The 21689-nt window shown below is 40.3% G+C and overlaps 1 protein-coding gene across 2 annotated transcripts in view; it reads right to left on the bottom strand.

Annotated features, from left to right (window-relative positions):
- Positions 1–21689, bottom strand: part of LOC129238035 (FERM, ARHGEF and pleckstrin domain-containing protein 2) — a 114889-nt gene that overhangs the window by 23095 nt on the left and 70105 nt on the right. Inside the window, exons 9-15 of one of the 2 annotated variants that reach the window (XM_054873075.1) lie at positions 15241–15347; positions 14924–15039; positions 14571–14805; positions 11266–12267; positions 4238–11169; positions 2908–4186; positions 1055–2853 (exon numbers count right to left, since the gene is read on the bottom strand). In XM_054873075.1, the coding sequence (XP_054729050.1) occupies positions 1055–2853; positions 2908–4186; positions 4238–11169; positions 11266–12267; positions 14571–14805; positions 14924–15039; positions 15241–15347 (11470 nt within the window). Of the gene's footprint in view, positions 1–1054; positions 2854–2907; positions 4187–4237; positions 11170–11265; positions 12268–14570; positions 14806–14923; positions 15040–15240; positions 15348–21689 lie in introns of those variants that run through there. The other variant, XM_054873084.1, reaches the window with a different exon arrangement.

The raw sequence follows: 21689 nt of genomic DNA, 5'->3' as shown, positions 1-21689 counted from the left end.
TCTCGAGTATCCTTTCTCAAGGTTTAAGTAAAAGTTTTTCTTCCAAGTAAATACGAATATGATTTGGAATATTAACAGTACGATTACTCTGACAAGCCGTTGGCATGCTTTTTGTATACCTTAACGTTCAGAAAGCCATTTCGTTATTATCATAAAAACTTCAAATCGGTAACAATGGCGGCAAGCGCTATTTTTGTTGAATGAAAAAAAAAAAAAAATATTTTTTTAGTATTTTATGATTCTTGGCATATGCATTTCATTGCAGTGTTTGTGTGTAATTAATTGTATATATATTTTTATATATATTTGTATGCATTTATGTAGGTATGCAGCTACGCTCTGTGTATTTTTAAATTTTCACTAGTTTCTTCTTTGATTCATAATTATTCGATGAGTAAACAGTGCATTAAAATGTAACATTTTTCAATATGATTATATATTTTTTTGCTTTTATTATTTTGTTAAAGTCATTAGATAATCTCAACTTTTCATTTACAACAGACGCTGTTAATTTTTGTTTTCTGTCTTAGGCTACTGGCGTTTTCCAAAAACGTCAAAACGTCTAATGTACGTCTACGATACGTGTTATTGTTAAAAAAGTTTAGTCATTTTAAAATCAGGCAAATAAGGATTTTGATTTAAAATGTCTCTTTTTGCTAGTTAGTTATGTATGTAAATATTTAAAATTATTTCGTTTTTACTTTTATAAACTTTATGGGGATTTGTCGAAAGCAAAATGGCTGCAGCAGTTCACACCATAAATCAGTCTCAATTGAATATAAGATGATTCGGAGAATTTTATTTTTAGTCAATATTATTTGTAAGTATAAACAAGTTCGGGGTCGACTTTTATGAATGCAACAATATTTCTCCTGCGTTTGCGCTCCTACCAACTTCCACTTTTGATTATTATGTCTCCTACAACTGTGTTTCTACTACAATACATTTACGTCTACACGATTGTTATATCCCTTCACTAAGGTAGAGTTAACTTTACTTATGGAAATTCATTCATATTTATGTTTTTTTCTTTATTTAGTTTAACGGCATTCTTTCAGCGATCGCTTAAATCATCCGAATCATCAAACTTGGGCGGCGGATCAACTCGAATATCCAATCCACATGCATAGCGTTCATACTCAATCGGTTCATTCTCGTAGTCTGACAGGAAATCCGGATAGGGCAATTCCACATCACCGCCATATTGTGCATGCATGTCAGTAGTGGTACGTCTGATCGTGCCAGTGGCCCGCACAAATCCGCTGCTTTCCTCGCTTGAATTTGCCAGGTCATCTGAAAGTCCAGCTTTGCTCTCAACTTCACTTTCATCTGGCGTAGCATATGAACGCATGTGATATTGCTCTGCACCAGCAGATTTTTCTCCGATTACTTCGCTAGTGGTGGATTCTTCACGCTTTAGCTGGCGTTTTTTGGTGCGCGCCGGTTTCACTGGCTGTCCATTTGGCGGTGGCATTGGATGATTGGCTGGTGCCGGTTTCGAAACAACATTTTGACTTGTCATTGGCTGCATTAACTGTGGCTGATACATCGGATTGGTAATATGACTCAGACGATCGTAGCGTGGGAAGCCCATTTCATCTACATTATCTGTCATGTCCAAACTTTCGAATGTGCTTGATGCCGCAAATGCGGCGCCGGAATATTGCGGATAATCATCGTACTCATCGGTTTCTTGTTCATGTTCCAATTCCTCGTCGAACTCCAAATACTGATCTTCCGGTCGATAGGAAGGATCCGAACTGCCCGAGTCAATTTCTGGCAAATAACCTTCGGAACATTCCGAACTTTCCTGCTCCATTAAGGCCCTTTCCGTCGAACGCATTCGTTTGGCAGGCACTTGCCGTTTCCTACGATACCCTTTATTCCGCAGTTTTGGATCTTGTGTGCGTATATCCATAGAGCTGTCGGTGTCATTGCCGCTCGGTGGACTTTTAATCATGGTGTTACGTGTAATTGAACATTTTCGAGGTGGTTTCTGTATAAGTTGGTTTGGAGGTGACTCAGAACTAAGGCTACTTGAATAATATGGTGAACATTTAACGAGCTTTTCTGCACGCTGTGGTAACATTGGCGACGATGTTTCCGTACTTGTAGTCGTCTCGCTGTAAATGGTAGCTGATGTGGTGGCCGACGATACCCCGTTACCTTCCCCCCCCTGCGACGACTCTTCGTCAATCCGTGGTGGCATCGATTCTTGCGACGACTGCTGTGATTTCGATAGCATGTGCTCGTGAAAAGAGTTCGATTGGCGCAATTTATTCGTTTTATATTCTCGTATTTGTGATTTCGACAAGGTTTTATCATCATAGCTATGGTGCTTTGCAAGTGGCTTTTCGGGCAGTTGACCAACTGAATGGGCTCTTGGTAGATCATTTGACGACATAGTAGGCGGCATATCGGGTAATGGTGGGGGTGTGGTCTTTGCGGATGCACTTGTCTGTGATGATGTTGATGCCTCAGAGGCGGAAGCTGATGTTTCCTCAGCTTTGCTAACAGCTTTCATATGTTTCAACAAGGCTTGCATAAGCGGGCGTGTTACTTGTGGTTTTGGTTTTGTCGGCGGTTGCGGTGCTTTGGGTTTCATTGATGGCTGTGGCGCTTTTGATTTTTGTGATACTTGAAATTGTGCTTGTTGAACTTGTGTGGAGGATGCATGTAGGGGAACAAATTCTTGACTTTGATATCGTTCTGTTAACTTTTCACTCGGCGAATAAAGACGCTCTACGAATGGAGCTTCGCTTTCCGATGAAATTTCTTGACTTTGGTAAAGTTTCGACATCATTTCCAATGAACGCCGCTTTCGTGCAGCACTGGTGTGCTCCATAACGCCGTCTTTATCTTCCAATCTGGCTAATCGTGACAATGAGTTTTGCCTTCCATTATCACCTAATTTGGGAGGCGAAACTTTTTGCCCCACCTCCTCCGAACTTATGCGGCCATTGTTGCCATTACTAGCACTTCTTCGATGTACTTGTGGAATATTAGTGCGCAACTCCTCGCTGGGAGATTTTTTCGCTACCACACGTGTTTGTTTAAGCGGCACATAGTCTATGTAGCTGCTTCGTCTGCTACCTCTGGTATCCTGTGGGCTTTCGCCAGGCTGAGCTCCCACCAAAGTTCGACTACTGGATGTAGACCACTCGGTTATGGTATGCGCCATTTCCGTCAAAGTTAACGTTGTATCGTCACTTTTTGTCGCCGAAGTAGCTTCAGACATTTTTTCCGTTTCAGAGTTTGAGAGTATGTCATAGCGTAGGCCATCAGAAGAACCATTATCACCCGATAGTCCTTTTGAAAAGCTTCCACTTTGCTCATTCAAGCTCTCAGCTGATTTATTTATTGAACTCATGCTGGACTTAGTATGATTCGATTTCTCACTTTTTGCACACGATTGGGTTGATACTGCCGAAAGACTATCTGATCCGGAAAGATTCGCGTACTGCCGTACTGTGTTGGTGCCCGTGGACCACTCAGAAATACTCAGTCCAATAGATGTGTCTTCCGAATGGGAACTGTGAGTACATTTCTTCTGCTGCAGGCCCATGCGCACCGTACCATCCAAATCGGTACCAATTGAACTGGTCTCCTCCTCAGAATGACTAGAATGACTGCATTTTTTACATGAGCCTGTACTGAGACGAGATTCATAATTTCGACGAACTGTGGTCTGATCTTCCATGAATGTTCCAGACGTTGATAAAATATCATCAATTGATGTATCAGAGTTATTTGAACCCCTCGATAATTTTCTCAAGTATTCCGTTGTTCGACTTTCATCAGAAGACAGTTGGATTTTTACGGTGCCAGGCATGAATACATCGTCATTAGAGAAAACTTCATCTTCAGAAATTGGGCTGCGGATTGTTGGTGACCGCGTTGGTTGTGATATAATCACCGAATCGGGACTAGAATCTTTGCGAAGCGGCGAGATTTGGGTTGATTTTTGCGAGGACGAGCAAGTTACATTAAATGAAGACGAAAGGCATGAGGCAGCGCTCAAAGTTGAACTTAAACACGTCGGGGTGTCATGTTGGGTATCTTCGTTGCCGAAATCTTTATCTTCAAATGCAGCAGACATTAGATATGCAGTATCTTCGTAAGGTAAAATTTTTGCTACATCTGGTGGAGTAATTGGAAAGTCTTCATTGGAGAGTCTATCATCGGCCTGAGATTGCATATCATCGTCGGTTTTATCAGTTGCTGTGAAGGATTCCACCATTACTTGATCAGCACTTTGTGCTTCTGTGGCATAATATGTTTCAATGTCTTCTATTATCAATGGAGGCTCAACGGCACTAGCCGGTGGAGAAGGCCATTCCTGTGAATCTTGTGACTGAAAAGATTTACTAGCTTTCCAGCAAAATGTTTTTGGCACAGGCTTATCTAAGTCGGGCATTTGATAGATAGATTCGACAGGCTTCACTGGCACATGGTCGAAAGGTATTTCTGGAAGAGGCCAGTCTTCTGAATCTTGACTTCCTGCATTTGAAAGACACATAAGCGTGTGTCTATCAACATCATCGCCCTGTTGCTCTTCGACCTGGGTAATAGAAAACCGTCCAGTTACTACTATCGGGGACTTCGGCTCATTAAAACTACCAATGCTCGAAAGTCGATCGCCAGTTGCCGAGTCACATGGAATCTCCGGCATTTCGGCCGAGGTACGTCGATCTGCATCCGAGATATAAGCCAAATTCGTATTGCTTCTAGAGTCTGAACTCAGGCTAGGTTGATGATCAGTGGAACCTACAGATTCGTCGCGCATACTTACAGAGTGCGTGGATGCCTTACTGACATCGTCTTCCATACTTGATTTTTCAGACGCTGTGCTCCGCTCTGATATCCGCGACAAGGTTCGTCCCAGAGTAAAGCCAGTGCTGTAACCAATAATATCTGTAGGATTTACACCGATGCCACTTAGTGAACTCGTCATAGCTGGGTAACCAAATGTAGTTGGAAAGTCATTTAACTCATCCTGAAAGCTTGTATCACTTTCTTTTTGTTCATCCGGTGACACTTCTTTCAAGTCACTATCTGAGGAATCTCGTAATGGATTATTGGCATCATATCGCTCATACCCATCAGTTTCGACATGGTGCCAAGGATCATCTGTACTTGAGCTTCCTGAACTTTCAATGGGGAACGGCTTCCATGTAGTTTGTTGCTCTTTCTGTTGCAATTCTCCTCTTCGCTGGGCTGCGCCCATTGAACCCGAGCTACTTTCGGTTTCGAATGAGCCACGCGATTCAACACTCAGCGAACCCTTTGAATCGAAACTTGACTTCGATTCCTGTGAACTACTGCCTGATTTTCCAGGCTTATCAGTCCCATCACTTCTGACTACCGCTAACTTTTTACCAGCATTAGCACGTGCGGGTTTCTCAATTTTCGGCGGTTTTTTAGAGGCTCCCGAACTAGATTCACTATCTTCATTTCGTTGTAGAAGCTTTGTTAACTTTTCATCTATTGGATCTAGAAAAGTTTCGGTGCTAATGCCTAGATCTATAGGACTTTGTTTTTCTAGGGTTGGCGTTGTTGGTTTCTTTACTATAATTTTCGGTTCATTGGTAGGTGTTGCTTCATTTTCACCCGTGGGACTTGTTTTTGTTGATGCAACCCCTTCTGTTTCGCCTCCGTTGCCAACATCCAATTTAAGCATTCGTTGTTTAAGTTCAAGACATTTTCTCTCTTCTACATCCCCAAAATCTTGAGAAATTCCTAACGGTCTTGCGATTGAGCAGCTTACACTTGACTCTTCGTCCATGGAACTTTTTTCCTTTCCACCACTTACTGATAAACTCCAATCGTGATGATGTTCACCACGATGAGGGCTAACATCTTTTTCTCCACTTGTCCACGAATCAGAACTTTTTGATTTGTCGCTTTGTTTGTCCAAGCTGTGTTTCTTTTTAGTATCGGATTTCTCAGCTTGTTTTTCAAATGTCTCCAAAACAGATTTCTCTACCATTGGGCTTGTATTTGGTGGTGTTACCAAAATGTTTAAATCAGATGTAGGTGTGGCACAATTAGAGTACTCTAATGGCACGGCATCCTCCAAAGTAGCTTGAGTCTCCAATATATTGCGGTCTGGCTCCAAAGTACGTGGTTCATTATCAGATGTGTCAGAACCAACAAATTCATCACACTCTACAGTTATCCACGACCCTGTTTCATCGCTACGACTACGATCCAAACTTAATCGATTTGTATCTTGGCGTGACACCTTCAAATGACGTTCTCCAGAGTTATCGTCTTCCTCAATGGATGGTTCTTCGCATTCAATGGTTGGTACCCGATGTGGATACACTTCTGGCGGAACTGGAGACTTGCTTGCTGGTGAATGACTATCATCGGCCGACACAAACGATTCCAAACTTTCTGCCGTTGATGGTTTACGACTGTATATACCGTCGCTGTCTTTGGTGTCTTCGGAGGGCAAAGACCTTTTTAAAATCTCTAATGATCGCCTTTCCGAAATAACTGCCTGCATATCTATATCTTCGTACACATTGTATTGATGAGCGAACATGCGTCGATCCCCAATAGCGCTCCGAGTGACAGATTTGTCGTCCGCTTTCTTTGCTTCCGCAGTTGATGATGGCTTCTTATCATCGAGGCTCTTTGCTTTTATATCCGTTCCCAAATAATGGTGTTCACTAGGTTTTTCCAAGCTGCTAGATTTTCCATCAATTTTTTTGTGCACGACACTTCCTTCGATTTTTTGTTTAATCTCATGGCTTTTGGCGATTTTTTTGGGAGATTTAATAACCATGTCTTCTGGTACGTCTGATTTTTCCGACTCTTCAAATGATTTATTTCGATCTTCAAAACTGCGATTCGCTTTATCTAACTTGTCTGGACTACGTCCTTCGTCGAAGCTGCGACTAAATTTCACCAAAGACGTGTCCAACTTACGGGGCGACTTTGCTATTAAAACATGGTCTTCAGCTTTACTCTTAAACTCTGTTTCTATTATAATTTTATCTCCATCTGTCTTTACTGAAATTTTGTCTTCCGGAGCCGGGAATGGCGGCAATGAATCTTTAACAGGACTGAGCATGGTTATGGTCTGCTTCATAGCGGACTCGTACAATTTTTGTTGGCGCTCTTTTCGTTTAGCTATATCTGCCTCGGTTTCTTCCTGTGATTTGCTTTTATCCTTACTTAGACGACGAGCTTCAATCGAACGTGGACGCTCTTTAGGACTTGATTTTTTGCCCTTCCCATCTTTTACCTTAACATCGTCCATGCTAGTGCGACGTGACTCTGGTCGGCTTCGCGAAGTTCCTGGCTTGATTTTGATACTCTCTGGCGATTTCGGTCCAATTTTCAATTTGCCTTTTCCAGCACTCTCAATACTACTGGCACGCGAAACTCCTGGAGATGTCTTCCGAGAGCTATTGGCTGAGCTGTATGGCGACCAATCGGTAAAACGATACTTTGGTATGTCTAAAATTAGGTGATCTCCACTTTTTAGTTTCATCTTTGATTTTTTCTTTGTCTTAATTTTAACGCCTTGCAATGCAATTTTCTCAATATACTTCAGCTGATCCAACAACTGAATTTCTTCATCATCAATGGTCACTGTGTTGAATAGAGAATCCTTTCCTACAGTATAATAACTGGTTTGTGTAGGTATAGAACCTGCGCAAGAGTGCACACTATCGGCGGTGTCATCATCTTGCTGGCCACCAGACTCACGCTCAAGAGATTTCTCCTCCAAAATTTCGGCTTCCTCCTCAAACCCAACGGTATCATCTTTAGATGAAAATGCGTTCATAGGTGGAAGTCTGTGCAATGATATGACTGGAGTATCTAGGCTCTTAGTACGTCTCTCAGTTGTTGGTGACTCTTGAGCCGCCTTTTGTCGTTGTAGCGAAACCGAACCCTCAGACAAGTTGAGGCGAGCATGCGCAAATAGTATTGGAGCATGACCTTTGGACCGCATCACTATTGAGGAGTCTATAATTTCTTCGATGAATTTAGCTTTTGATTTTGGTACTTCAGTACGTGGCGACGATTTCTTCTTAAGGGTATAATCAATATCAGATTCGGTAATTTTTTCCTCTTGGCAAGTTTCGTAAATATCATCATTGCTTCGGAAAAACTCTGCGTGTTCTAATATTGGCGACGGAATATTTTCGTTGCGTTGATAATCGTTTGTACATTCATCCATACGTCTTGTAGGGACATGCAGTGGTGGCTCGTCTTCTGAGGACGGAATCGAAATCGATCGCTCAGAAATGCGTCTCAACTCTGTCGTATTGGCATATTGCGGATCAAGTTTTTGTGTATGATAGCGACTTTCCAGTTCAGCAAGTCGGCGGCATTGTGGTGGTGACCCCTCAATTTCCGTTGAGCTCATCGTCTGTCCACGACCCCATGCTGCTGATATCAAACGACTTTGTTCTATGCGTAATATTGGTTCGATTTCTTTACGTGATTGGGGAGGCGAGAACTCAAGTCGAGCGGGTATTGCTTCTGCCGAACCGAAAACATCATCGGAATCAAGACTTTCATCATCAGAGGAAAAAGATGTGATGCGAGTTTTGGCTTTCTTAGGTTTGTTTGAAATTTTGGTTTTTGGTATTACACGCGGCTTTACCACTTTTCTAGTATTGGCTTGTAGCTCTTTGCGAAGACTCTGGATAAGTTCTATTTGCTTTTGCTCAAGTTTATTCTTCTGCTGTTGGATACTCTCTGTACGAGATGAAGTTGCGGAGTCACTCTCTATTTGACTGAGTTTTTTATTTAGTTTTTCCAACAATGAGGGATCCATCTGTTTTGTAATATCTCGCTTCGGCGAAGACAATTCTATAGTCGGTATGGACTTATCTACCTCCAAAGTTATGGGGTCAACTTTAGATAGATCAATATTTTGAGTAAAAAGAAATTCTTTGGTCTCAGCTGGTAACAAACTGTCAAGTATGTCTGGCAAAAAATCGGCAGCTTGGCTAACTGAGGTTGCGGTGACTTTTGAGGCTTCTGCCTTTGGCGATTTCGGAGATTTTGGAGATTTCGGTGACTTTGGTGATTTTGGCGACTTGGGTTTCGTATGTTTCTTTTCCCCAAGTGAGGGGGCTGTTCCATTCATGACATGCCGCTTATGTAAGACATATGGTATGTCGTCCTTCAACACTTTTGGAAAACGTCTGTCGTACTCTCTGAAGAAGCTCTTCGGCAATTCGAATCCAGTTTTTGGTATATCAACCGGAACTTGCGGCACATCAAAGCACTTTGGGATCTCAAAATTACCATGCGCTTTGCACAGTGGCGGAGCACTTGGTATTTGCTTGTAAACATAATCTTCATCACTGGAATCGGCTGGAGTTAGATCTATAGACTTTTGATGCATCAAAACATGGCGCCGTGAGTTGCTACCAAGACGCGCGCGATTAGCCAAGGAATTTGGATCACTTTTAGTACGCTCCACTGTAGCGTGTGCGTAATTTAGTGGAGCCATAATCGGATTGTATTCCTCAAAATGAGTTTTAGCCATCAATTCTTCTTTACGCGTTACTTTTTGTTTGGCAGCACGCGCTTGTTGTTTTTCAAATTCTGAGATTAGCTCGGGAGTTAAGGGATACTCGGGGCTTTGCTTGGGTTTCTCGTCCTTGCCTCGGACCTCCCATTGCTTCGTATAATTTTGAATGCATTCGATGCGGTCCTGGTCAAAACTGAATATATTTTCACTATCCGAGCGACGTCGGAAAGCAGAAATTTTTGACGACTGTGTGTCTCCCTTCTTAATTGGTGCTGTTTGATCGATAGAATCGTTAGTTTGAATTTCTTTTTCCTCGCATTTTTTACCTGATGTGGGTGCCGAAGCAGCATCGGGTGATTTACCTCCAAATGATTTGGTATTTCTTTCAATTTCTACATTTTGAAGGCTGATCGAATGCACCTTAGAAGTTTTATGTGATTTATTGCTTGGAAACGTTGAATATGTGTCACGGCTGTCGTAGAACGAACTGTTCGCTGTGGAGCTATGTGTGTCGGACAACAAGCAATCATGGCTTTTTACCTTTGGTCGACCACAGAGACTATCGGTTTCAACACCTTCTACGGCATCGTAATAGTCGCTCTTTGATTCCTGACTAGACTGCTGGTACTTTTCGTATTGTTCCTTTTTATTTAAATGTTTTAGTTTCTTTCCGGTTGTAGTTGGCATTTCATAATTGCGACCAAAGCAGTCTCCTACCAGAGACTCTTTAGAATCTTGACTAGATGCCACTGAAGTCTTACTTTTGGTTGTTTCACGTGATTTCTTGCTATCAGTGTGATACAAACTATCACGTGATTTTTTACTAGAGTCTGAACTACGCGAAATTTTCGTTTCAAACACTTCACTACGACTCTCTTGACTGGACGTGCGTGAGAGAGCCTCTTTGACTTTTTTATAAAAGCTACCGTCTGACTTGACCGATAACTTCTCACGAGGCAAGTATCGTGGATCTTCTGAGTCCCAAATTTCATTCATAATATCAACAGCTGATTTACTCTTAACATCCATTGCCGATCGATATTTATGCTGTTCCGAAACCGACTCGTCGTCGCTCGGTATGTAGTTACCCGAATCAAGCGAGCAAGAACGCATTTGATCATCTGAGCGACGACGACCAACAAAGAAGTCGATATCATACTTTTCAAGTAATTCGTAACTATCCTGCGAGATATCGTCTTGTGAACCGGTATAGTCAACGTGATGCCCATAGCCTCGCTTGTGTTGCTGATCTTGACTATTGTAAGTGCTGCCAGGGTAACTTGAGGAATACACTTTGGAGTTGGGTAATGGGGAAAAGTCTTGTGTGGCATCAATGGAATGGTTTTTCGTAATATACATTGAGTGTCTCGAATCATCGTAACGTGTAACGGGAGAATCAATACGATTAAACGAGAGGAACTCCTTGTCGAAAGCAGTCATTGGCTTCGACTTTTCGCTTTCATAAAATGAAGAAAAATCGTACAGATCTTTGCAAGAACTGCTCTTCAACCAGGGCTCCTTCTCCACTTGGTCGTATATGTTCTCCTCTTCATATTCCTCCTTATTATATTGTCTAGCGGAATACAAGTTGCCTGACGATATTTCAAATTCAAGTTTTTCTGAAGATGTTTTAAAACGATTCAAGGGCGAACCTGCAGCGCTGTGTTCTTCAGCGGAGCTGATCGGCTTGCTATCATTGAACGTCAAATAACTGTTTGGAATATTTGTGCCTAGACGCAAATTGCCAAACGAGTGAGCATGATGAGTGATATAGTGACTATCGTAGGAGTCAACAGAATCTACACCGGACAATTCAGAGTTACGTGGCAATGAGTGCGTATGACGCCGAGTCGTCGAACCACCTATACCCGATGCAGAGCTCTGGGAGTCCATTGATGGTGTTAGAAAATTTTCGGAATGTGTCAGTTTGGCACGCTCGATCGCAGCATAGCGTTTAGTACCAAACCCAGTTCCAAAATAAGAGGACGACGAATCAGACGGATGATTCAAGTCATTGTGATACTGGTAATTAAGACTTGAAAACCCACGATCCGTTTCGATTTGTCCGTTATGCTTTTGCATATCCGTAATACCCATTTGCTTGGATAGCGCGTACTGCAGTATAGATTCATCAATGAACTCATCACTGAAGTGTTTCTCTCGCGATTTGGATTTAGTTTTACGATTAACGGTTGCGTAAATATCGTTACGATCATTGAGATTTAAGTTTTCGGAATTGGATATTTTATTTTCGGTTTTGGAACTATTCATAAAGTCTGGATATTTGTAATGTCGAATGTCGTTTATGTCTGTGTATATGATATTATCCGTATCAGTTTCAGTTGAGTTATTATTATTAAGCAAACACTGTTTAGACATCGAATAATTGGTACTGCTATAATGGACTGGGGTGACAGTTTCCGATTGGGACTCCTGTAACCGAAGCTGCTGATGATGGACAGGGCCCGGCTCCGCTGATACCATACTCTCCCGATTGGTGGTAGATGCTGTCAAGTCCGAATCCGCTTCCTCCTCGACTAATTCCTCCTCCTCCTCCCCCAAATCCTCCTCCTGTTCCAATTCCATAGAGCTGCTGAGATCCACCGATAGACCCACTGTGTTGGTGGTTATAGTGTTGATGGTGTTGCTGTTGCTGTTGTTGGTGTGCATGAGCGGCGGCGACGCAGGGACATACGCTTGGGATGCCACTGAGACTCGACGAGGGGTGCTGCTGCTGTATAAGTGGGACAAGTGGCTCAGACCTGCCACACAAATGTCAATTCATTCCAAGAACGATGAAAAATTAAGCAAAAGAATATTTTTAATCAATTTAAGTTTTACAGCTTTTACAGTCATCAATACAAACCATAAATTTTTAACCGAAAATCACCAAATTAATCTCCATGCACAAAACTCTTTTCCATCTACTTATTATAAAATCAGAAACTCAACACAACAAACTTTAGCTTGTATGACAGAACAGAAATAGAAATTATGTTGTAAGGGGATTTGAAAAAAAAATTTAAGGGTGAAATTATGCCTGTCACGTGAATTTTTAGGATTCTGCTCGAAGCGCTTTTTGGTACTTTTTTTCAGAAACAATTTCCAAATCAAAGATTGGTATACAGTAGGCCGGGTCGATTTGTGGGGAGGCAAAAAAATCGCCCATTGCTCTATGAAAATCATATTCTAGGGATCAAAATAAGAAACTTTGCCGAAGGAATCATTCCTCTAAAACGAATTCTGATGTCCCCCAATTTGGATTGAACGTTTAGTGTCTTTTGTGGGGAGGCAAAAAAATCGCCCATTGCTTATGAAAATCATATTCTAGGGATCAAAATAAGAAACTTTGCCGAAGGAACCATACCTCTAAAACGAATTCTGATGTCCCCCAATTTGGGTCGAACTTTTTAGTTTATTTTCTCATGTAAAGGCCAAAAATGGTGATATTTTGAAATGATTGTATGGGGAACCCCCCAGGGAGTTCCAGGGGGTGTGCCATTGGCACGGGTAGATCGGCCGTCCAAAGTAGTGGGGGTCGGTCATACATTTGGACTCGATTGGAGCACTCTAAATGGGTCAAAGTGGGATTTTTCGTTCGACCCAAATTGGGGGGGAGCAGAATTCGTTTTAGAGGTATGGTTCCTTCGGCAAAGTTTCTTATTTTGATCCCTTGAATACGATTTTCACAGAGCAATGAGCGATTTTTAAATCGACCCGCCCTAGTATACAGGTTAACAGCGTTTAACACTTTTAGGCAATTCAAAGAACAGTTCGTCAAAACTTTTTGGATTTTGATGAACTCTTTGAGGCAGACTAACCAGCCACAATTGAAATATTAAAGCATGGTTTTACTTGTGTCCCGAAATAATGTCACGAATATTGGAAAAAAACACCGAAAACTGGGACGTTCATCACATACGAAAGAAATTATAAACCGTCGCATTATTATGGGCCAAACTTAAAAAAAAAATAACTTAAAAGTAAATAACTGATATGCGAAGGCGAACAAACTAGTCATACTCGCGAGCAATGGCAGGAGGTCAACATCGCCGAGACCAAAGCCACGAGAGTCAACCACAATAAATCGTGGCATATAATGGTTGACGAGCGCCCGGTGGAATTTGTCGAAAACTTCTGCTACCTCGGCTGCACTATCACGGCGGATGGTGGAGCAGATGAAGATGTCAACTGAACTGCGGGCTAAACAAAGCAAGGGCGGCGTTCGGGCGAACGCGTACAGTATGGCCGAGTTCTCAAATCTCCAGGCAGTCTAAACTGCGAATATTGCACTTCTGTGTGAAGTCAGTATTGTTGTACAGAAGTGAAACATGGCTGGTCTCTAACACCATTACCGCATCATCTGTGGAATATTCTGGCCGAACACCATCAGCAACAGCGCGCTGTGGAGCGTTCCCACGACAGTGGGTTCTACGTAACCGAAACGACCAGCAACAACGCACTGTGGAGATTAACGAACGAGGAACCCATCCTTAGGCAAATCAAACACAGAAAGTAGAGATGGATAGGTTACACATTGAGAATACCACCATATACCATCACGAGAATGGCACTGGACTGGAGCCCGCAAGGCAGCAGAGGTCACGGCCGGCCAAAAAATACTTCGAGGAGGCGCGAGTTGGCAGATGCCCACCACATACACCCCGAACTGTGCACGATGGAAGAGTATTGTCGAGGCCCTATGCTCCCGAGTGGAGTGAACAAGAAAAAATAAAAAAAAACTCAAAACTGAAAAGTAAGTGAAAGGTATCTTAACACTTTGTTTCCATTGGATTTTTAAGATGGAACGCTAGTATTAAAAACGCAAATTCTCGATCTATAGCCAATTTAATAAGATTTATTATGAATGGCGTCTGAAACTCGCTTTATACAGCCAATAATAATAATAAAATCAGGTATAGTAAATAAAGTTTTGAATGTAAGCAGGTAAGATTCGATTTTCTTAACTTAAATAATGAAAGAAAATACTACAAATCAGAATGGTTTTGTTTTTTTTTATTTTTACTATTATTATTTTCTTTTATTTTTGATGTTCTCCACTTACCTAAATTGTGATCGCCTTGATGCGCACGAGCCTGATCTTGGGCGCGCATACTGCTGTGCTGCTGACTGCTGTGATTGGGCGAAGTCCACGATCCCGGACCCTGAGGAGAGACAGACCGGTTCGAATTCATTTGGTCCATAGCCGCTGCCGAGTGGTGTTGCTGTTCCGCCGCCAATGTTGGCGATTCCGGAGCATAATTCTTCGTCTGATAGATCTCCACCTGGGCTGCTGTGACCTTTATAATACAAATAATAATAATTACACAGACATATTTAGCTTCGTCCTACTCAAATCGATCCTTTTTTTATAAGTTGTGAAAAATTATAAATGTATGTGTGCATGTGTGTACTTACTTGAGAACGCGTGTGGTCTGTAGGATTGTCTTGTCGGCGATCCAAGGTATCCGCTGCCTTCTTCGTCAGAGAAAGCGTCGTCGAGGCGGTGCATTGATTGCGATAATCCCAGTCCGCTTTAGTGGGCAAAATAGTGACAAATAAAAATAATACAAAAGAAAGTTAATTAAAAATTATTTATTAATATAAATGACAAATGGATTTTCTAAATTACGTCGACGTTACTAATACATATGCATATATATCATATAAGAAGGCTAAAATAAAAACTTAAATGAATTTCAAAAATAAACGTAAAACTTTAAAACAATACAAACCAGTGTCAATTGGGAGAAGGGGATTGGCTGAAATGCTGGAGTTCACATACGTATGCGACTGACTTCGGCTACTAGCATTCAATGGCCCTTGCCGGAATGACTGTGACCTGCAGCAAAAGAAAAGACAAGAGGATACCACGTTTTTATTTGCATGCTCGTTTAGTTTATATTCTTTAGATTTAATGCGTTTTTTATTTAGTTTTAAATCCATTTTTTATAGGAATTTATTTTATATGATTTTACTGGTACTAACAATGTTAGTAACGAAATGTTTATTATCTTTTCTATTTAATGGAAAACTCTACAAATCGGGTTAATATTTTTGGAATAAAAACATAACTAAAATATCAACTAATGGAGTGTTCAATACTAAGCAGCAACCCGCAAAACAGATTTATATTGTTTAAAACAATTACACAACAACTAAACACTCAAAAAATTAATTACAAGTAAATGCATTGTTGTATAAAAACGAAGAAAATAGTACTAGACCAGAAATTATCAGAAAGAAAAATCATTAACAGGGAGTGAATACCAACAAAAAGAGATTTTAAAACTAAGAAATGTTTATGATAGAAAAATCACAATTTTCAAAACACCTGCCACACTGTGCCACTTCAAAGTTTGAACTACTTAATTTTTGTAATAAATATATAAATAAAATTAATAAATATTTTGTTATTAATTACTATTAAATATTAAATAAATACTACATTATTTCGAAGACAAACATTAAAACGTTTCACGTGCATATTTTTAGTGAAATGTTAATGAGTAGAAATATACAATTATGGCCATCAGAATAGGTACGCCTTGTGCCGCTCGGAAAAATTTAAGGCTATTGAAATTTCGTTTCTTCTACAAATGGCATCACTGCTTCGTGGTGAATTTAAAATAGTCATTATATCAAGTTACTTTATTGGCTATTTTCATAACGTGTGATTTTGGATGGCCGGTAAAATATGTAAGTAGGTACTTCACGGATAACTCTTGCATTTTAACTAATTAAGTGAAAAATATTGAACGTAACGCCAGTAGCGATATTAATGCTGTCTTTTCCAAACTGGATAAAAAAGCGAAGCGAATGGGTCTGGGTGTAAACGAGAACAAAACGAAGTAATTCTGTCATCCAAAAAATAGCCGGCGCACTTACGCATCGGCACCCGTGTCACTGTTGACAGTTAAGATTTCGAGGTTGTAAAAGACTTTGTTTATTTAGGAACCAGCATTAAGACCGACAACAATGTCAGCCGAGAAATCCAACGTAGAATCTCTCTTGCCAACAAGTGCTACTTTGGACTAAGTAGGCAAATGAGTAGTAAAGCCCTCTCTCGACGAACAAAACTAACACTCTACAAGGCTCTCATCATGCCCGTCCGAACGAATGGCGCAGAAGCTGGGACGATGACAATATCGGATGAGGTGTCCCTTGAAGTGTTTGAGAGAAAGATTCTGTGGAAGATTTTTGGATGTTTTCACATTGGAGAAGGCGAATATCGCAGGTGATGGAACGATGAGCTGTATGAGCTTTACGACAGCAAAGACATAGCGCAGCGAATAAATATCCAGCGGCTACGTTGGCTTTTATTAATGTGAATTTCTTTCCAATATGGGTCGTGCGCAACATTGCACAGTTGAGAAGCGGAGGTTTGTTTTCAGTCTTTAAAAACAAAAAAAAAAATCATATAAATTTATCGCTGACTCACTTGGATGGTCCAAAAATGTTGTTGTAAATACCCTTAAGAAAAGAAAACGACTTGAACCACTGATAATTTAATTATGACTCTTGCCAAGAGGGATTCTTCTAAGTCATCAAAGGCCATTGCTGCTGAAATCAACAACGTAACGTAGTATCCGCGAGAATTGTACCAGGCAGAATAGCTCGTAAAGTCTCAGAGGAAGAGAGAGGAAGCAAGCAAAATTAAGGAAGACGAAAAGTTTTGCTCAAGAGCACAAGTCATGGTGAGGACCAGGGTGTAGGAAAAAATGGTTAAGTAGAGGAAAAGTTTTGCTCAAAAGCGATGGAGTGGGCCAAATTGTATGAAAAAATGGTCTAACATACTTTGGAGCGATGAACCAAAAATACATTTATTTGGAATGATGTTGGGCGAAATGTTAGACGTTTTAAAGGACAAACCCACCACAGTTCACAAAAAAAAAAACAAAAACAGCGAAGCACGGTGGCGGCAACATAATGATTTGGGAATTCTTCGCTGGATATAGAATAGCACCTATTCACCTCATAACCGATAAAATGAGCAAATTTATTTTCAAAGACATACTTCAATAAGTGATGCATTTGCTGAGGAGAATGTGCCAGTTCGGTGGCTTTTTATATAAGATAATGGCCACACTCCGCAATGTTAGTACATAAATGTTTTTACAAAATAATTTTAAAATTATGGCTTGGTCAAGCGAGTCAACCGACCAAAAATCCCATTGAAAACCTTTAGGGAGATTTAAGGAAGCGAATCGGGAAGGAGACATTCAAAAATAACAAGGATTTTTGTCAAAAATTCAGAGGCCGAAAAAATAATCAGCCTTGTTAAGGTTTTGTACACGGGCGCTTGCTGCCGTGTTAATCATAAAAATGCTTAGAATGTCAGCATTCAAGTACAAACTGTTATCAGACAGGGTTGTGTGCTTTCGCCGCTGTTCAGTTTAGTATTTGGTGAGTTATACGGCAAGCTTGCGCGGAGAATAGAAGCATAGCCTGGGATCTGAACGGACATCTAGAAGACCTGAACTACGCATTGGCAAAACAAAATTTAAGTGCCTTAACATCAACGAAACGCAAGCTATTCAGATTGCCGGCACCCCCTTAGAAGTAATAAATGAATTTTGCTATCTCGGCAGTATTGCTATCTCGATCGCATTTCCAAAGGACGTTCTGCCTTTGGTGTGCTGGATAAAGTCTGGAGATCGGCGCACATATCCAGACGCACGCAGTTGTGGATTTTCGCCGACAACGTAAAATCGGTGGTACTATATTTTGGCCTGAAACCATAAGTAACACTGATCGTCGACAGCCCGATATGCCTATCCTGTCTTGAAGATGACGACACTGCAGAGGTATTTCTCTGTAGCTGTCCGGCGTTTTCCAGAATCAGACTTACTGGGTTGTGATATTCTGAGCATGGATAAAGTTTATACTCTTCTTCTTCCGGATCTCTTAAGACTCATCAATGAATCCAAGAGATTTGTGTGTCCTCAAACTAATTTTTCCCTCTTACCACCCACATTTCTTCATCATTTTCTTACCACCCACTTCACTATCCGGGTGTAGTACAATGGTCTCCTGACTGAGTGCTTGGGCTTGTCCAACCTCCCACAAATCTAATCTAATCTAACTCTGATGACCTATGGGCTAGTACGATGTCGCAAATGCAAGTGGATCGGATTAGAATCCCCAAGGAAGTAGCAGGAGACCAGACAACACATGGAGGCGCCAGGTGGATGCAGAAGCACAGAAAGCAGGCTATTCGTGGAGACAAATAAAATTTGTGTTAACTTTACGTCCAATAAGAGGCAGAAAAAGAGGTCGGCCAAGAAAGAGATGGCTTGATGACGTCGAAGCAGACTCAAAAGTGATGAACATTCGTAATTGGAAAAAAGTAGCAAGAGAGAGAGAGTGAACTGGAGGAAGATTGCTGATGAATCTATGGTCCAACACAGCTAAGAAGAAGGAAAAGAAGTATGTATGTATGTGATCTATTGTGATTGGCCAAGAGCCTATTATTGAAGACTTCTAATGAATTTGCGCATTTCCTCGGGCTTTTTGTTTCATATTAGCAATGGATTCAAAGTCAAATTATGATAGTTAGCAAAACGATTTTGTTTTTGATAATCAGCTCAATGATTTAATTTTTTTATTTTTTTTTTTTTTATAATAAACTGAACAAATTTTGTTTTGTTATAAAAACTTGTGCTTATTGATATACACTCAGCAGCAAAACTGTGCGTACAAGGCAAAGCTAACTTTTCACTCACTGAAAAGATAATCCATTCTAAATGTTCCAAACTTAAATTATTATTTGTTTAATTCATTATTATAACACACATACTTTGGTATAAAGACATTTACCAAAAACAGAAACATTGTACAAAAACAGCAACAAAACTAAAAATACTTCAAGGATATTGAGCGCAAAAGTCTGCGTACAAATCAAGGCAGGTACAATACTAAGCATTTAGAACAGTGCTGTCCATCCCATACATCAATTGATGACACGTATTCTTACTCTCCATCGTTCAGTCGTTAGCAAACCAGCCATAGATAACTAGATGTGAAACTTCTTCATTTTGAGAGTGAGCGCGCGCATGAGGACGTTTAAAAACTTGGCAGCACTCACACATTATGGGATTTTGAACAGCTGATAGGCGAAATGGCAGACTGCCAGAAGAAACGCGCCGAAAATAACTGACGAAAACAGTTCGTTTTTGCTTAATGGAGAAATGACGTGTTGAAATGTTTATAATTATTTGTCTTAAAATTAATTCAATTGAAATGTAATAATTTGAATTGAAGTGAGTTTGTAGAATCCAAAGCTCGTTATATCCTTTTCGACTTCTAATTTTAATTAGTCTTATGTACATAATGTAGTTTTATTGAGAAGTGTGTGTTGGTTTATGTAAATTTGTATATACGTAAATATTCTATGGTTGAAAAGCGTAGGTAAGGGAACTGAATTTGTGTTTGAGATATTTTACAAAAATTAAAGGTAATCTGCTTTAACTTATTTTGTTCGTTGTTTGAGAATTTTTGTTTTTTGTTACCCACTTTCTGTGTTATATTAAAAAATCGCTATAAGTCATGTTTTTAATTATAACTTATGATTTTCGGGTTCATAACTTTATTATTATTAAATTACTTATGTATATCAGTTTTAAATAATTTCATTTACATATAAATTTTTAAATTTTTGGCTTATTTATGTACACATTTCATACGGATTGTGCTTATTTTTAGTATATGTAGGTGTTTACGAGTGATATACGGCTATTGGGCAACCGCACACTAAACACTAACCTCAATGGTGGTATGGAAACTAAAAATTCCAGACCTTTGGTTCAAAAATACCCAATTCATGTTTCTACCGGTGTGGCAATATTGGAAAATGTTATAAAAAATGCACATTTTTCAGCGCTCTCACGAGAAAAAGAGTTTCACATCTAGTCATCTATGAAACCAGCAACGAATAAACACCGAGTTTGTCCGCGACGCTTAATGTATGCAATACAATGCCCTGTGAGAACTTTTTTATACTAGAAAATGCCTTTGGCGACTTGCAATGCCTTTTATGTTACAAGTCGTTCAAAGGAAGCTATAGATGTAATATCAAAAGGCATTTCGATTCCTCCCACAAAAATTTTCTACTCCAATCCAATATTTATTTATTTTGGTTTAAATTTCCCTGGGCTGCTCCCATTCTCTCGTTCTCACTTATACACTCACATTTTTCATTTTGGACAGCACTGATTTAGAACTACAATTAGTAAGGCGTTGGATAAACTTTCCTTCTGATAGCCTCTAGTTAACGTCTTGGCATCGATTCAACTAACTTCAAAACGTCTATCATCTACATATCTCTCATCTATCATTAAATTTTTGAGCATTTCTTTGGAAGTAATGATATGCTGGCGAATCCTACGCTCCAATAAGTCCCATACATGCTCTATAGGATTTAAATCAGGTGACCGTGGAGGAGTTTTAAGCTATTTAGGGACGTTGTATAACAACCAAAGCTTCGTAACAAGAGCAGTGTGCTTGAGATCATTGTCTTGTTGAAACAAATAATCGGACCCCAATCCTAATTTATCCACACTTGGCTTCAAATTATCTTTCAAGATGCCCAAATACCCTTTGTGATCCATAGTTGCCGGTATAAACTCTAAGTTTCCCACTCCTTTTGCACACATGCAACCCCAAACCATTACTCCGCCGCTGGTTTTCTCCACCCAAGTTGTCTAGCTTTAATGCAAAAAATGCAGAGCTTCCTCTCAACCGTGAAAAGCTCCTTAATCCAGAACTCGTTGGGCTTATTTGCATATTCTTTGGTAAAGGCGAGTCGCTTCTGTCGACTTACTAAGGATACCACTGGCTTTATGCGTGCAACACGGCTATAAAATCCAGCTTTTTTCAAAGCTCTTCGCACAGTATCTTTGGAAAACTGTAAATTGATGTTTTCTGCAAGTTTTCTTGCCGTAACCCTAGGGGTATTTGTACTTGCTGCACGACATATCGTTCCTCCCGATTTGGAAGTAGTAGAGGTCGGCCAGTTCGTTGACGGGATACGTAATCTCCACTTTCTTTAAAGTTTTTAATGACTTTCTGGACTGAGGAATTGGTTCTTCCGACGGTTGCTCCTATTTCGCAAAAAGTTCTTCCCTCCTTCCAAAATCTTATAATAATTTTTCTTTTACCAACATCAATTTCTTTTCTTTTGGCC

Source organism: Anastrepha obliqua, chromosome 1, assembly GCF_027943255.1.
Source record: "Anastrepha obliqua isolate idAnaObli1 chromosome 1, idAnaObli1_1.0, whole genome shotgun sequence".
In the NCBI taxonomy this organism is placed as follows: Eukaryota; Metazoa; Arthropoda; class Insecta; order Diptera; family Tephritidae; genus Anastrepha; species Anastrepha obliqua.
This window is presented reverse-complemented; position numbering and strand designations above follow the sequence as displayed.